Source organism: Delphinapterus leucas, chromosome 17, assembly GCF_059928025.1.
Source record: "Delphinapterus leucas isolate spDelLeu-1000000601 "Yukka" chromosome 17, BTC_Dleu_Yukka2, whole genome shotgun sequence".
Classification (NCBI taxonomy): domain Eukaryota; kingdom Metazoa; phylum Chordata; class Mammalia; order Artiodactyla; family Monodontidae; genus Delphinapterus; species Delphinapterus leucas.
Window position 1 is genome coordinate 8631014 of NC_143145.1, and position 17381 is coordinate 8648394.

Below are 17381 nucleotides of genomic sequence, written 5' to 3' on the forward strand. Positions count from 1 at the left end.
GTGTTCTACAGAGGACCCTCCCTGCCTTTGGCCATAACCTCAGGGGGAGAGGAAACCCCAAGAAAGAATGAGATTAACTTTTCTGCCAGCCTGACGACTGGTGCCTCAGAAGGGAAGTTGATTTACAGAAAACAAATAAGGAATCCATCTTGCACATCTGAGCTAAGGACTCAATTCTCATTATTTTTATCTCATTTAATGCGCCAAGCCATTATATTTATAATTGAGAAAGTTACAACTCAAAGAGATTAAGTCATAAATCTGAGGTCACAGCTACTATGGCAGACAGGGTTTGAATCTCAGTCTGTGTGACTCTCCATTACCCAATGCATCTCAGTGTTGCTGGAATGCCTATTTCTTTTATCACTGACAATAGCAGAGATTTGTAGGGACCCAACAGTAGCATCCAGCTCTTTAGCTCTACAAACATATAAATATAAAATTTTGAATGCCACTCACAGAGATTCTTGGAAAGTCCAGCCTTTGGTGGATCAACCTACTGGCACTGCAGACATTTTCAGAAGATCAAGCTCTGGTACTTGATAGTATTCTTAATTTAATAGCATCAGTGCATGATCACCAGTAATGATTTGGACAAAGCACTACTATGTACTACACTCATACTGAAAATAGCCAGAAGATGATAAGCAAGGTGCTGCTTGTCTGAAAGTTTTCCTTATGTTCTCACAGCTGGGATGACGAGTTAGCTCAGGAGAGCAACCCTCGAGTGACTGTGATGTATCCAGCGGGTCTGATTCACCCCCCACTGCTGGTCCAGGAGACAGCTTTCATCTTCACCATGTTCCTCAGCGTGAATGCCACTGACATGAGCCCCACAGGAAGTATGACCTCATTCTGCCTCTCAGCAGAACGGTTACTCAGGCTGTTTTTTAAAAGAAAACAAGAGCAGTTGTAGGCTGCCTTTCCCAAGAACTACGAGCTCTTCTATTCTAGGAAACAGCCAAAAGAACAAGAGGCTGCCGAAGACAAAATTTCTCTGCAACGGCCTGCACAGGGCAATGTGTGCAGCCATCTTTTAGGAGGAGGACAAGGTGGGATTTTCCTTTCTTAACAGACTTCTGCACCTGTTGATATGCTGACGCTATTTTCAGCCGAAGAACTGCTAAGTCCTGGATTTCTCCTCTCTCAACCACAGGAAACTTCATATTTCAGTAATTTTTTTTTGTTATTTATCAATAGGAAGAAGGGACTGGGAACTTTCTTTGGAAGGAATATGTATGGGCAGATTATTTTTCAGTACAGATGAGTTGTTTTGATGGAACTGGTAGATGTGATCTGTTTCTTGAAAAGTTTTAGAGCTGCAACTGAAGTCTTTTTCAGTGTTACTAATACTTGATTAACTATTAGTTAACTGTAGCCTGTTATAACTATTTGTAAGATGTACCAGTAAGACCTTGCTTTCTGCTATGCAATTTGTTGGCTTAAAATTAAACTTGATGATTGGGAGTAACTAACATAGGGTAATTTGGGCTGGACAAAAAGTGAAAGGACAGGTGACATACTATTACGTTATAGAGCAAACAATATTATTTTATATTCCAAGCCATTAAAATCTATGAATGTCTGCTTTGACTTAGAGATCTTCCAAGGAATGCCAGAAAGTTCTCCTGACTTCTCTTAAGGTTTCTGTAAGGTAGAATCTATATTGTCTAACAGGTTTTGTGTATAGTTTATTGGAAGAATCAATTTGAATTTATAGAATTATTTGGGTTTGTTTTAATGTGTGACAGCTACGAAAACAACCTATTACTAGTTATCACATTTGAAAAACGTGGATAGAGGTGATGAATCAGAAAAGAATTTAGTCTTACCTTACTATGCTACTAGGATAGTGATATACACAAAGTTTAATAGTCATTGGAAAGTAGATCTATGTCATGAGTGGTAAGTGATCAAAGTTTACCTAATCTACACACTTGGATATGTGTTTAATTTGTAACTGAGAAAGTAAATTATATGTTCAGGAGCACTGAGTTTTGAAATCTGCCCAGTGACATACTATTTTTAGTGCAATGCTACTTATGCTACTTAGAAATGTCCAGGGTAGTAGCAACTGGAAAAGACCACCAGCCCTCTCTGTAACTACCTGTCAATGGTTTGAAGTGTTGGGTGTTGGACACCAACCCCCAGCATTGTTTGAACTTGATAATGAAGTTGATGTGTGTTGGATGATGAAAATACAAATACATCTATTTAGAGGGTTCTAGAACCAATCTTTTTTTTCTGATTTCTTAATCAAATAATTAATTTTTATTATTTTATTTTGATTACAAGTCAACCTTTGTAAGTCTAGCCTTCCTGAATAAAATGTTGTGCTTATTTAGAGAAAAAGATTATTTAGATGCACTGAGCAACACAATGGAAAATGTAATCTAAAATTGTAGAGGCAGACACAACCTCAGTGGCCCTTCAACCCTGCCTTCAATCCCATTGATCTCTGTACTCTTTCAGTAAACAAATCTGACTAGTGCAATTAGTAGATGCCATCTGTTTTGACATCATCTTTCTATTTTTAATACGTAATCCACCTTTTTTTAATGTCTTCTGCAGAAAATCTGTGAAGTTTGAACAAGCAGCCTTCCCAAGATGAACCGAATATCTCAACTGATGTCAACACCAGTAGCAAGTAAATGTAGAACTGCTCTACGCAATTATCTTTTGAACGATTAGACTTCTTTTAGCAATTTCCTTGCTTTGATTTTGCTGATACTCATACCATTAACCATCTGTCAGTAGCTCGTGCTTCTTAAATGCCAGTGTTCACTTTGGCAATGATTTTGACTTCATTTCTTTCCTTGAGAGAAATGTGGTATTTTTCCTTTTAGTAGGAAAAAAAAAAATCACCATTTTTTGATGCCTGTGCATAAATGTGAAAGGGGATTGTTTATCAGTTACTATTAAGATGCAAAACGGTTGGTCTGTAAAAAAATACCGAATGATTTTGATAGCTACTTGGAGAAAATGTAGGCGTTGTTCAAACGGTAGTGGTTTCAAATTTCTTCCTTCCTCTTGTTATTTTCTCCCCAAACCCTGCTTCTACCCTCCCTCACACTCCTACAATTTTCTCCTTCAAATCCACCAACCCAATCTGAAAGTCTAAACTCCTTTCTTTGTCTTAGATATTTATTGTCAGTAATGGAACCAAGTTTCACTGAACCTGTCTATTAGAAGTATTCACACCATTACTATGCAATATAAAATGCTGCTTTAAAGTTTAGAATATTAATCAACTACGACTCTCCCCAGTTGAAATCTGTTGCCATGCCTTTGGTTAAATTGGAACATGAATGAATGCATGATCTATTTTTTAATTAAGAATACTCACAGGCGTCATACATTGGAAAATCATTTATATAAAACAAAACTTTATTTTTTTCCACCACTCGTCTTCTGCTCATTATTTTGTAACAGAAGTGCCTTCAAATGCACTAACGAGATAGAATCTAGGCAGGTGATTGAATTCCTCAAATGACTGAGTAAGCTAAAATAACCAGAACTTTGGGTAATTGATTCGGGTTTGGGACAGCTTCACGTAAGACGTTTTCTTCCTCCTTTTCATGAGTCAGTTTGATGCTAATGGCATATCATTGCCTCATCCGAACTAAGGAACCTCTCAAGGAGAGTTGAATGAGAGAAGAGACAGGAGATAGAAGCCCCTAGATCATGTCTTGCTGCCTGTAGAGACCTGGTGACAAGTTGTGCTCGTCCTGATTCATTGGATGCCTGCACCATTTGGAATCTCTGCTGAGGCTGGAACATCAGCTATTCACACCGTCCACTGTTTGCAATCATGCATGTTGATGCAGTGTGATAAATTTGTACTTCTCTCTCATTTACTTATGCAGATTCTTCCCGGTCTGAGAAAGAATACGCTGTAGAGCTGTCTCCCCCATGCATTTTCCCAAGGTATTCCATTGGGCTTTTCGCAAGAAAAATCAATCAAATTCTTTCTGTATGCATTATTTTGTTGTATTCTTGGCTTAAAAATATTGGAAAATCCCTGGCGGTCCAGTGGTTAGTACTCGGCTCTTTCACTGCTGTGGCCTGAGATTCAATCCCTGGGCAGGGAACTAAGATCCCGCAAGCCACGTAGTGCGGGGTATATATATTAGTTTTAGGTTTCATCCAGGTTTGGTATGGAGATATATTTCCAGTCCCATGCACATACAGATTGCAAACTTGCCTAACCTAATAAATGGAGTTTGGGAGGGAGGGAGGTGAGTGTGTGGGCAAACGTGAATGGTTTGTTTGTTTGGTGAGTGGAGAAACTACCGAATACCGATGCATGGTTACTTTTTCTCAAATTGATGTTCTCTTAAATATGCTTTTACTGTCTCACTTTACAAGAGCCACAAGGGTCTATACCAGTGCACAAGCCAGCCAAATGTCATGCTCCACTAAAACCTGTACAATCTACCATGTTGTTCACGTTCTGCAGTGAAGTCTCTTTTCTTTTCATTCCTTACTTTTTTTTTTCTCTTTTTTTCTGTTTCTCTGTCTGTCTTTTATTCCTCGCACAGGCATCAGCCAATGTTTCCTCTAGCATTTTGTGAAACATGCCGGTGGTATAAAGGGATCATGCTTTGATATTAGAACCTGTCCCCTTTTGTAAGTTCTAGGCCTCCTACTACTAGCAAATGCACCAGTCAAAGATGAACAGGCAGGTCGCATGGAAAGAGCCCATGCTTTAGAGTCAGAAAGACCAGAGTTCAAATCTTAACTCTGCCACTTACTAGCTGTATAAAATACCCAATTTATTTGCCCTTCTGCATCTCATTTTTTTTTTCCTGCTGTACTATAAAGATAATAATACTTAGCTTTTAGGGAGGTTTGTGAAAAGCAGATAAAGTATGAAGTATGGGCCAGGCTCGTAGTAAGTTTTCCATAAATAATATCCATTTAAAGTAGTATTTTGCTAACTTTAGTGCATGTAATAGTTGTGAATAGGCTTTTTTCTTTGATGGCACCAGTTTATTTTTTAAATATTTTATTGGAGTATCGTTGATTTACAGTGTTGTGTTAGTTTCAGGTGTACAGCAAAGTGATTCAGTTATATATATTCGGAATATATATATATTCTTTTGCAGATTCTTTTCCCTTATAGGTTATTACAAAATATTGATATTGCTCCCTGTGTTATACAGTAGGTCCTTGTTGGTTATCTATTTTATATACAGCATGAATAAGCTTTAAACTTAAAAAAAATTTTCAGAATTTCAGTGAAGCATGAGGCATGAGGTTGCCTTTCAACCATACAGACATGTGATTGTTTTTCAAACCTAAGACATATACAGACTCACCCAACTAAGTAGAAGACTTCTTCCCTGGATAGTAAATCAGGGAGGGTAACTATGCAATCATTTGTGTGGTTGGCCTGAGGGAAATTGGCAAAAGCCAAAAAGATCTCTTTGACTGCATGTTCTCCTATAATTCATATACGTCTGGTGGTTGTGTAGCTGTGATTTATCTGTTAGAGTGACAAGAGTAAGGATATAGCCTTCAGAGGGTTATTTGAAGTAAGGGTGGGCTGGAGCAGGCTCTGAGCTTCCAGCATCACAGGTAGGCTGACAGAAAGAAACACTAAATGTGCTGTAGGTCAATTGTCTCACAGGTAAAGAGATGAAAGTGAGAAGTTTAAGAGAGGCAGTCTCAGAGGTGCAGGAGTAGTCGGTAGCCAGGAACGCAAAGAGCTGGTTTTCCTTCACAGTGACTAGAAATGTGGTTTTTGTGCGCCTGGATGAACCGGACAGAGATTGAAAGGTCTTCTCTCATCCCCTCCTTGGTTTTGTCTGTGATTTCCTGGATGGCAACAGTCCCTTTGACTGCTGCCCCATAGATCCCCTGACAGGCTCCCACCTTACCTGTCGCCGAAGTCCCAGACTCCTCACCAATGGCTACTACATCTGGACCGAAGACAGTTTTCTCTGCGACAAAGATGGCAACACAACTCTGAGCCCCTCCCAGACCAGTGTCCTGTACAAGGAGAACTTAGTCAAGTAAGTAGAGGAGGTTAGGTACAAGGATCTGAAGTCCAACCCAAACGTTAATTATTCATTCATTCATTTGTTCATTCAACATCGTTTATAAGGAGCCCATTACTGCTCCAGTTGGTGGAAACACACAGGCTCATAAGGGGCAGGGGTGGCCGACGTGAAAACAAAGGAAGGTAATGAAGCTGGGCTTCCCTGGTGGCGCAGTGGATAGGAATCTGCCTGCCAATGCAGGGGACACGGGTTCGATCCCTGGTCCAGGAAGATCCCACATGCCGCAGAGCAACTAAGCCCACGCACCATAACTACTGAGCCTGAACTCTAGAGCCCGCGAGCCACACTACTGAAGCCCACACGCCTAGAGCCCGTGCTCCGCAACAAGAGAAGCCACCGCAATGAGAAGCCCACGCACCACAACGAAGACCCAGTGCAGCCAAAAAAAAAATTAAAAATAAATAAAAATTAAAAACTTAAATTAAATTTAAAAAAAGAAAGTAATGAAGCCATACAGGTGCTGGGAGTGAAGCCTGATAGAGGTTAGCAGAGGGAAGAAGGAAAGGAGGCCCATTTTATTTGGAGCGACGGGTTAATACAAGCTTCTTAGAGATGAGGATGATTGATTTGAGTCTTGAGAGGCACAGGCTGTTAGTTAAGATAGATGTAGGAAAGAGGACTTCCAGAGGAGGGAACAGGCATGGAGTTCTAAGATACCCTGATACAAAGTGAGAGGAATGGCACATAGTTTGGGAGGGCTACCACTTAGGGTGGAAAGGGCTGCTCTCCCAAGAGAGGAGACTAAGCCCAGAAGCAGGGCTGGATTGAAGAGGTTACATTCCAGCCTCCAGCCTAAGAAGGTTGGGCTTTATTCTGTAGATAAAAGAGGAGCTATTGACAAGCTATCAGAGTCATCCTTAGCACGATAACGCTGATTACAAGGTAGAAGATGGATTGTTGGGAGTGTGGATGTGTGGGGAATCAAAATCTTTTGGAAATGCAATTACCAAATCACATCACCACCCACCCCCTTCCTCTTGACATACTTCAGTGATCTCCCTGTGCTCTTATGTTAAATTCCAACTCCTTCACATAACAGTCAAGGTTATTCATTATCCACCTTCTTTTTACCTTTCCTGACTCATTTCCTAGCATGACTCAATATGAGACTTCTTGTTCATATACCCCAGAAAGGCTCCCTTGACTCCAGATTAGCGATACCCCTCCTGGTACTCTCAAAGCAGCCTTAAGCAGTTAGAACACACATCCACAGAGCACAGTAATCCAGGGCAGAAAGGATGGAGCCAGACTGCCTGGGTTTGCACCCCTGTTATGTCACTTACTAGCTGTATGACCTCAGACAAGTTCTTTAACTCTCTGTGCCTCAGTTTCCTGATCTGAGAAATGAGGCAACAGTAGCACCTACCTCACAGGGCTGTTCTGAGGATAATGTGAATTACTATATGCAAATCACTAGGAAGGACACCAGGCACATGATGAGGTCAGGGAAAGCATTAGCCGTATCTGCATTATTTTTGCCTTTCTCCCATACTAGATTATGAACTTTTTTGACCCAAGGTTTTGTCTTTTATCTCAATATACTTGACATTGATCCAAGCACCTGGCACACACAGAAATTTAAGAAACTTCTCTGGAATTAATGGAGGAAACAAATGAAATGAGCTTCACGGACCTGGGTGGTAGACATGTGCCCTGTGCATCCGTTTTCACTAAATTCTCCGCTTTGACCCTGAGTTGACTCCTACTCATTATTCACTTGGTACTTTCATTTCTTTCCAGAATATTTAGGAAGAAAAAGAGAATCCGCCGTTCTTTTTCTTCTCTCTTCAACCTCAGTGCCTCTGAATCTTGGCTGCATGGAAGCTCCTTTGGTAATGCTGACTCTTCCCCCAATGAGGACGTCTGGTTGGAGGGGGTCAGGAGGCTGGAAACAAACCATTGCAATGAAAATGGTGAGTCTGAACCTCTTTTTCCATGGTGAAATTTCCAAAAGGGAAGTAGCAACCATGTGGTCCTGGACCAATGGTGAGGAGAGTATGGGGGCAACGCAGTGGAGGCCTGGGGTATTGAGGGCCCTTCAGGATGTCTTCCGGGAAGGGGAGGAGGGAGACCAGGTCCCTTACATACACGCATTGGACTCTGATCACACTGATCTGCGCTGTTTCCTGAGCACCGTGCTCTTCCTCAGTTCTGCCGCTTCGCTCCTGTTGTTCATATGCTGGGATTCGTTCATTCATTCATTTGTTCACTTGGAAGATTTTATCGAGGGCCAACTAGGTATCAGGCATCGTTCTACACACTGGGACGTATCGGTGACCAAAACAGACAAAACTATTTGTTCGCACGCAACTTGCATTCCTGACAAGGAATGCAATGACGTAAATTACGAAGCATGCTGGAAAGTGGTAAGAAGTGTGGGGCAGCAAAGGAGGAAGTGATGGGCATTTCAAGTTTCGGTGGGGTGACTGGCATGGCCTTCCTGAAAGTGACTTTTGAGCACTGACTTAAACGTGGGAGTGAAGCATCTGGGGAGAAACAATCGGGCAAAGGAAATGCAAGGTCAAAGGTTCTGGCCTAGGAGCCTGCGAGGGGCTGAGTGAGTGAGGGGAGAAGAGAGGTCAGGATCTCAGAGGTGTATGGGTGGAGCAGCTGCAGAAGGACAATGAGACCTGTGAGACCATTTCAAAGGCTTTGCTCTCTGCTCCGAGTGAGGGGAGAAACCGCTGGAGGATTTTGAGCAGAAGAATAACGTGATTCACCTTACATTTTGACAACATAGCTCTGGCTGCTGTGTTCAGGTTGGAGGTGAGGTAGGTATAGAGGGCAGAAGCTAGGAAACCAGTGAAGAGGTGTTAGAGTGACTCGGGTGGGAGAGAATGGCAGCTTGAACTAAGATGATAGCAGGGTGGCGGTGAGAATGGGAAGGATTCTGGATACACTTCGACGGTAGAGCCAACAGGATTTTGCTGACGTGGGCTGAGAGAAAGAAAGAGAGCAGTCAAGGGTGCTTATTATATGCTAAGCACTTTACATCCTGTCTTGTTTATGTTATTTATGTATTATATTATTATTTATATATTACCTTGTTTACATACATTATCATGTTTAAACATCTCAAAGTCCTCTAGGAATTAGGTCATATTATCATATTTATTATAATTATGATAAAATTGAAGTTCAGGGTTGAGTAACTTGCCCATGTTCATTTAGTTTATAAACAGCAGAGTTGGAATTCAACCTAGGTCTGTCTAGTTTGAAAGCCCAGCCTTTGCTCTGTTGCCAGTAAGGGTTTTCCTCTCCTTTCCAGCATATACCTCATAGCCCAGGCCCAAAAAGCAAAGCAAGAGGACTCACATAACACAACCACATAAGAATTTAAAGATATGGTCCTTACGTGTCCACTATTTTTCTCAACCTGCTTCCTGGGCAGACAGCTCAAATACTATATTATTTTTGTGAAAGCTTTTGGATTTGTAGTAATTACAGATTCATAAGAAGTTGAAAAATAAATAATACAGAAAGCACCTGTGTACCCTTCATCCAACTTCCCCTGCTGGTAAAACTTACTCGGTAGTACATTATCAAAACCAGGAAAGTGACATTGATGCCAGACCATGAAGATTCCACCAGTTTTTGTCTGTGAATGTGTGTGTGTGTGTGTGTTACACTAGATTCATTTAAAAAAATAGTGCTTGTTAAATGAAGAAACAATTCCTTATGTTAACAAACTAGTAATTAAACTGAGTGTATCCTAGTTCCCCACAATAACAAGGATGTATAAACAGGACAAAGATAAGAGAAAGAGGCAGGGATGTGGTGGGTGAGCCTGGAATGATAGACTAAAGATATCTGAAGAAACTTCTGCGCCGTGTTGAGGACTTTGGATTTTGTCTAATCAATCAAGGATATTTTAGAAGCCTATTTTATTTTATTATTTTTTATTGAAGTATAGTTGTTTTACAATATAGTGTTAGTTTCTGCTGTACAGTGAAATGAACCCTTTATACGTATATATTGTATATACGTGTACTTATATATCTCCTCTTTTTTAGATTTCCTTCCCATTTAGGTCACCACGGATCATTGAGTAGAGTTCACTGTTAGTTCTCCTTAGTTATCTATTTTATACATAGCAGTGTATATATGTCAATACTAATCTCCCAGTTCATCCCACCCCCTTCCCCTCTTGATGTCCATAAGTTTTTTCTCTACACCTGTGTCTCTATTTCTGCTTTGCACATACACACTTTTTGATATTCTTTTCCATCGTGGTTTATCATAGGATACTGAATATAGCTCTCTGTGCTACACAGTAGGACCTTGTTGTTTATCCATTCCATATCTAATAGCTTACATCTGCTGGTAGAAGGCTCTTAAGCAGGGCAATGACACAATCAGATTTAGATGTTTAAAGATTGCCTTTACAGCACCATGAAGTAAAGATTGGATGGAGGTACCTAGTGGGAACTCAGAGGCAATTAAAACCAGCTGGCACACCAGGGACAGTGGCTCTGGAAATAGAGGGAAGAGATTGAAGGAATCTTTTTCAAGGTAGAATTGACACGCTGGTGACAGATCGAATGTAGTGATGAGAAAGTGGGAGGAATCAAAGAAAACGGATGTGTTTAATTCGGGGAACTGCGTGAAAAGTTCTGCCTGTCACCAAGGCCTGGAAGACAGTCTGTCCGAGTTATGAGGAAGATGAGCTTTTGAGCTGAACGGACCTAAATTCAAGCCCTTGAATCACCTTCTCCAACCTGAGTGTTCTCGGGGAAGTTAGTTAACAATCCTGGTCTTCTATTTCTATGTATATAAAACAAGAAAAATAGTAACGTGGAATTGTTGTGAGGATGAGATACAACAATTCATGGAAAGGACATATTAGTACAGGGCCTGGTGTCCTGCTCAATATGAATTAGCTGTAGAAAGGCAAAAAGGAACAGGTTGGGGTCAGGAAAAGAGACCCTGAATTCTGTTTCTTGTGAGTTTAATTTGTAGTACTTATGGGAAGTGGACAGATAGCCAGTAGGGGTTTGGAAGTGTAAGAAAAGAGGTCAGGAGTGAGGAAGGATCTTGATATTGATTTGGAAGCCAGTGTGAGAAGTAGTAGAGGTCTTTGGAACAAAGGAGGAAAACAAGTGGATGAGCAGAAAGGAGAGTTAAGAAAGGGATTTAGGAGGTTAAACAGCAGCTCCAGTAATAATTATCCCTGATAATAATGAGCGCTATGGTCCAGCATCACTGCAACAAATCCATTATGTTATGTCATCACTTCTCTCCAAAGTCTATGTGGGAGTATTAGTTGTGTGCGTGTGTGTGTGTTAGGAACACAATGTAAGATTTACCCTCTTAGCAAAGTTCTAAGTATACAACACAGAATCGTTACCTATAGCCACTGTGCTGTACAGACCTCTAGGAGTCATTCATCTTGTGGAACTGAAATTTGGACTACGGAAATCATGCAGCGTTTCTCCCGCTGTGTCTGGCTTATTTCACGTAGCACAATGCGCTTCAGGTTCATCCATGTTGGTGAGGATGTGGAAAAAAGGGAACCCTTGTGCACTGCTGGAGGGAATGTAAATTAGTACAGTCGCTATGGAAAACAGTAGGGAGGCTCCTAAAAAAATTAAAAATAGAACTACCATGTGATCCAGCAATCCCACTTCTGGATATATATTCACAGGAATTGAAATCAGGATCTCAAAGAGTTATCAGCATTCCATATTCGTTGCAGCGTTACTCACAATAGCAAAGATATGGAAACAAACTAAATGTCCATCAGCAGATAAATGGGCAAAGAAAATGTGGCATATACATACAGTGGAATGTTATTCAGCCTTATAAAAGAAGGGACTCCTGCCATTTGCAACAACATAGAGAGAGTATTATGATTATCCCCATTTTACCGAGGGGAACACTAAGGCAGATTAGATCCTTTTCATGGGGCCGTGCAACTAGTAAGTAGCATAGGCTGGCCTCAAACCGAGGAATCTTGAGTATGTGCTCACCGTGCTACAACCAGGACAGGCACTGTGGGGAAAGTTTCTCAGGCGGAGGACCAGAACAGCATGATGCCATGAAAGAAGAGCATATAAAGAAATGACTAAGGGTGTGCCGCTTGCGAAAGAGGTCAAGTGTCCTGCAGCCTTAAAGACGTCTCTGGTAAAAAAAAGTTATGCACGGCATCTTCCATCAGAAGGCAACTAGAATGCAGCAGAAAATAACACAACAATGTAAAGAAATCATATTCCAATGAAGATGTTAAAGAAAAAGAAGAAGGCAACTAGAGGTGATCCTGCCAACTCTTGGCATCCCGGACAGATTGTGGCACGGATACCTACAGTGAGAAGGAGCCCTCCTTCCTTTTTAATTGAGATATAATTCATACCATAAAGTTTACCATATTAACATGTACAATTCAGTGATTGTTTTAGTATATTCACAAAGTAGGTTATGAAACCATGACCACTTTCTAACTCCAGAACATTTGCATCACAGCAAAGAGAAACACCATACTCGTTATCAGTCGTGCCCCATTTCCTGTCCCCCTACCCATTAGTAGACCATTAGCCTACTTCCTGTCTGCATGGATTTGCCTATTTTGGACTCATGACTTTTTCTTTTCTGGAGGAAAAAATTAAACCTTATTTATTTTTAAAAACCAGAAACACTAGGAAAATATATCACAGCCTTGAAACAGCGAAGAGACAGGCTATATTAGCATTTCAAGCAATTAAGTTGGTAAAAAGACAACAAGGTCCTAAGCAAAACGATAAGGTGCCAGAGCAGGGGCAGGAACACTGCGTGTTGCAACGGTCCTGACAAAAGTGGTGTTTGGTGATGGTTGGGGGCCTGCCCTTCTTCGGCCCTAAAGGAATCACAGCTCAGCCCTGAGTTGCTTACTTTTTCTTCCGTGACCTTCGTGTTGCCAAGGGATTGTCTCAATAGAGTTCTGTTATTTCAGGGGGCAAAGTCAGCAATATTGGGGCTTAGGCTTTCATTCCATTCTGTTTTATATAAACGAGGTTTTTCCAAATCCAGTACTTCATGACTCTCCTAATTTCACCGTTCTTTCCTGTATACTAGTATACAACACAATCAAAACCCCCTTGCCTTTTAAGGGTGGGCTGCCTCTTCCTCTCATTGGTAGCACTGCTGCAGTAGTGGCTTGCTTCTGCTGACCTATCTTATGTACTTGGAACATCCATCTCTTGGTCCTAGGCTGACTTTCTGGAACACATGGGGCAAGTCTCTTCTTGGTTCTAAAGCAACGTTTTCCCAAAGTGTGGGTGAGGCGGCAGATGCCTCTAGGACACGACAGTAGTGAATGCTGAATCTCTCAGTGAGGCGGAAGCTCTGACTCCTCTTCCAGATCTCACCATCTTTCTCATAGAACCAAGGAGAAGGGCTCAGATGAGAGCCTCAGTTGCTTTAAGACTCTTGAACACTCACTACTCCCTCTTTTAACAAAGAACAGACTCAGAGCTCTCCCCTACAAAAGGATTTGGTGCAAATTAAATAAGCTCTCATTTTCACTGTATTTGGTTTTGTTTTTTGGTTTTTTTTTTGCGGTACGCGGGCCTCTCATTGTTGTGGCCTCTCCCGTTGCGGAGCACAGGCTCTGGACGCGCAGGCTCAGCGGCCATGGCTCACGGGCCCAGCCGCTCCGCGGCATGTGGGATCTTCCCAGACCGGGGCACGAACCCGTGTCCCCTGCATCGGCAGGCAGACTCCCAACCACTGTGCCACCAGGGAAGCCCCTGTATTTGTTTTTATATTTACTTTTTCTTTAGGACATTTAAATGATTGATATAAAGTTTCCTTTAAAGTAAAAGACTAAAGTGAAACAATTTAAGAAAATATGAAATGGCTAGGAGTTAAGAAGGCTCCGGGATGTGGCAAAAATCAGGAAAATGATGCTTGGATGCCCGAAGTTTGGGAATCACTGTTCTAAAGGCAGAGTTTCACATATTTGTAAATTAACGTCTTGTTTTCCCATAGTTGCCTCTTCAAAATATGTCCAAACAACCTTAAAGCAATTGGACCACAGCAGCACCGCATGTGCATGAGGTATCTTGTTAAAATTCTCATGGTTTCCAAATATCTTCTAAATATAACAAATCAAACCACCCCCCTCCAAATCAGTAATTAGTCAACCCCGGGTGCGCACACACAGGATTTTGAAAGCTCTCATTTCTGCTGTCAATTGTAATCAAATCTTCCCCAGACTTCTTATTTTCCGGATTTACCCAAAGCCCCGTGACTTTTATCAGCAATTTATTTTTCTCTGGAAACATCGCCGAGTTAGAAGACTAGAGAAGAATTCAAAATTAAATTGTTTTGCTGTTTTCTCTCTGGGCCATGGATGCAATCAAAACTTACTTCCTCTGATTTCCTTTTGCTTCATTTTTCAGGCTAAAAACGTTTTTTCTGTTGTTGTTGCCTATTTTGTTTATCCTTAGCTCACCCCTTCCACAGCTGTGTCGAGATACCTTTCCTCATTAGCTGCAATTCATTCTTTAGCCATGGCATTCTGTAGCTCCCCAGACCCAATACTGCAATTTGGGATGCATCCCCAGAGCCCGTGAGTCATATTGATAGAGGATCTAGGATTCGTGCAGGGAGGACGAATCAGGACTTCCCGCTCTATTTCTGCCAGTCCCAAGAAAGAAAGACAAGATGACCTCAGACAAGGCACCCTTGCCTGAGGTCTGCGATTTTCTCTTGATCTAGCGCCTCTTCCGTAAATATCTTTAATGGCAACATCTGTATGTCACTTTGTGTTTCCCTCTATAGCAAACAAATGCCCATTCTACATTGCAAGGATAGGGAATGTGCTCAGGAGAAATGGATTCCTCCTTTTAAAACAGGAGTCAGCTACCCTGCATTTAAATAAATCAGAAGGAACAGAATGAAATTAATATCTTCAAATATAATACCAAAGAACTATTTACTGAAATGTTTTCTGCATTATGATTCTTTCATTTATTATTAAGGTTAGAGGGAAAAAAATGTCAGTGAGGTGAAGCGTGAATTGGGGGCAAACTGTGTCCTTTCAGAGATGAAAATTCCTTGATCATTTTTTGTTAAGATTCTTTTGTGGTTTCTCTTTTTAATGTCAACTCTTCTTGCAGAAAATTCTGTGTAATATTTCCAGTATGCTACACGAGATACATTTTTCTTTCATCTCACTCTCAGTGGCAAAGCATAAGTTCAACAGAGCAGCCTTGGACGACAGCACAGGAATATTTTTACTCTTCTCACACCCTCAACCATATCTCCCCAGATCTTAGTTCAGTGCCATTCATGAATATATAATCAGCCATGAAAGTTACCAGTTCCTTCTCACTTCCATGTTAATTTGACCACATAGCTTCCTCTCTTTTTTTAAAACAGCTTTATTGAGGTATAATTGATATATGCAGATGTACTTATTTAATGTGTACACTTTGATGAGCTTGGACAGTTGCAAACCCCCTGATACCATCACCAGAGTCAAGGCAACAGACATCCAACACCTCCCAGAGTTTCCTTGTGTCCCTTTGTGGAGTCTTTTGTTTCTGCGGGGGTTTTGGGGGGAGCCTGTTTTTTGTACTAAGTACAAAAAGCGAGATCACCCTTCTCAACACATTTTGAAGTGCGTAAAATACCTCATTGACACCTATAGCCACTATGTTCAGCAGACCTCTAGAACTTATTCATCTAGCATCACTGAAACCTTATAACCGTTGAACAACTCCCCATGGCCCCCTCCCCCAGCTCCTGGCAACCACCATTTTATTCCCTGCTTTTCTGATTTTGACTACTTTAGATACCACGTGTGTAAGTGGAATCATGCGGTATTTGTCTCTCTACGACTGGCTTATTTCACTTAGCATAATGTCCTCCTGGTTCATCCACGATGTTACAAATGGCAGGATTTTCTTTACTCATTTGCCTATTGGTGAATACTCGGGTTGTTTCCATAACTTGGCTGCTGTGACTAGTGCTGCAATGAACAAGGTCCAGGACCTCGTCTGCAACTTGATCATTACTGGACGCTCTGCATGTCTCACTTTCTACTGTTTCCTTTTTCTATGGCAACCAGCAGGAGTGCTTCTGCAGATTGCTTTGTGAAGAGGCAGCAAGTTGTGGGTGGGAGGGTGGCAGGCAACCTGCAGGGTTGGCAGGAATTCCCGTGTCCAGAAGCATCAGTTCATTAGCTCAGTATCCAGGCCTGTCTTGTGCATTATAGGATGTTTCACAACATCCCTGGGTTTTATTTCCTTAAATACCAGTGACACCCCATCCCTTCTCCCCTGCTTAAGTTGTGACAACCCAAAATGACTCCAGACATTGTCAAATGTCCCCTGGGGAGAGAAATTACTTCTGGTTAAGAAGCACTGTTATATGAGGACCCCAAGTGTCTCTTGGAGTTCCACAGTCATTCCCAGCTTCCAAAACGGGGAGGGGCTTCTCTCCCATCTCTCACTGCTGAGTGAGCACTTCAACACACCAGGTACCTCCTGTTACACTCACGCTCCAAGTTGCCCTCAGGATAAATCTTAGCTCCTGAGTGAGTGTGACCCATGAGGCCCTTCGTGATTTGACCCCCTCTTAGCAGTCCAGCCAGAACCATCTTCCAGGACTTCCTGTCTGACCACATAGGAGGCCTCCCTCTTCTGGGAACCTGCCACGTTCTCTCCCAGGCTGATGTCTTTCCTTCTCCCCCTCCCCTCCCCCTCCCCTCCCCCTCCTCTCCCCCTCCCCTCCCCCTCCTCTCCCCCTCCCCTCCCGTCCCCCTCCCCCTCCCCTCCCCCTCCCCCCTTCCCCCTCTCCCCTCCCCCTCTCCCTCCTTCTCCTCTCTGCCTGGCCTGCCCTCCTCCTGCTGTCTCTCTGGAAGCACTCCTACTCATCCTTCAAGTTTCCACTTCAGCACTCACACACTCCCTCCTAGGCTCCATCTGGACACCTTCTGCCAGGCTTCCACATAGCAATGACCTCGTTGCCTCTTAGCTGTGGGCTTGTGTGCTTGTCCCTCTCCAACTGTGAGTGGGGCACAGCAGTATCTACTTTGGCTTCTGACTCCCAGCCTCTTGAGCTGTGTCCTGTGTGCAGTTATACAATAATTCTGCATTGAATGAATCAACGGATCCACCCGCCCCGGGGCTCATGAAGCTTTTGCCTTCCCCTCTACCCTGGCTCCCCTTCCGGAACTCTGGCTTGGCATCTTCTCTGGGGCTGTCACCTGTGGGCTGCCTTAGTCACTTTATGATCCAGACATGCCATGAAAATACAGGTTAGGAAAAAAATATCTCTGCTCGTTCAGTTCCAATTCTCTGTCCTTCTTGAGACTATTGTTATGATCATTAGTCA

General features: G+C 42.2%; 1 protein-coding gene across 4 annotated transcripts in view; it reads left to right on the top strand.

Annotated features, from left to right (window-relative positions):
• The first annotated feature begins 901 nt into the window (after positions 1-901).
• The window catches only part of TMEM71 (transmembrane protein 71), a 28124-nt gene continuing 11644 nt past the window's right edge, over positions 902-17381 (top strand). Inside the window, exons 1-5 of one of the 4 annotated variants that reach the window (XM_022554082.3) lie at positions 902-1052; positions 2572-2647; positions 3867-3927; positions 5835-6017; positions 7806-7978. In XM_022554082.3, the coding sequence (XP_022409790.1) occupies positions 2608-2647; positions 3867-3927; positions 5835-6017; positions 7806-7978 (457 nt within the window). In that variant the 5' untranslated portion in view covers positions 902-1052; positions 2572-2607. The other 3 variants (XM_022554080.3, XM_022554078.3, XM_022554079.3) reach the window with 3 other exon arrangements.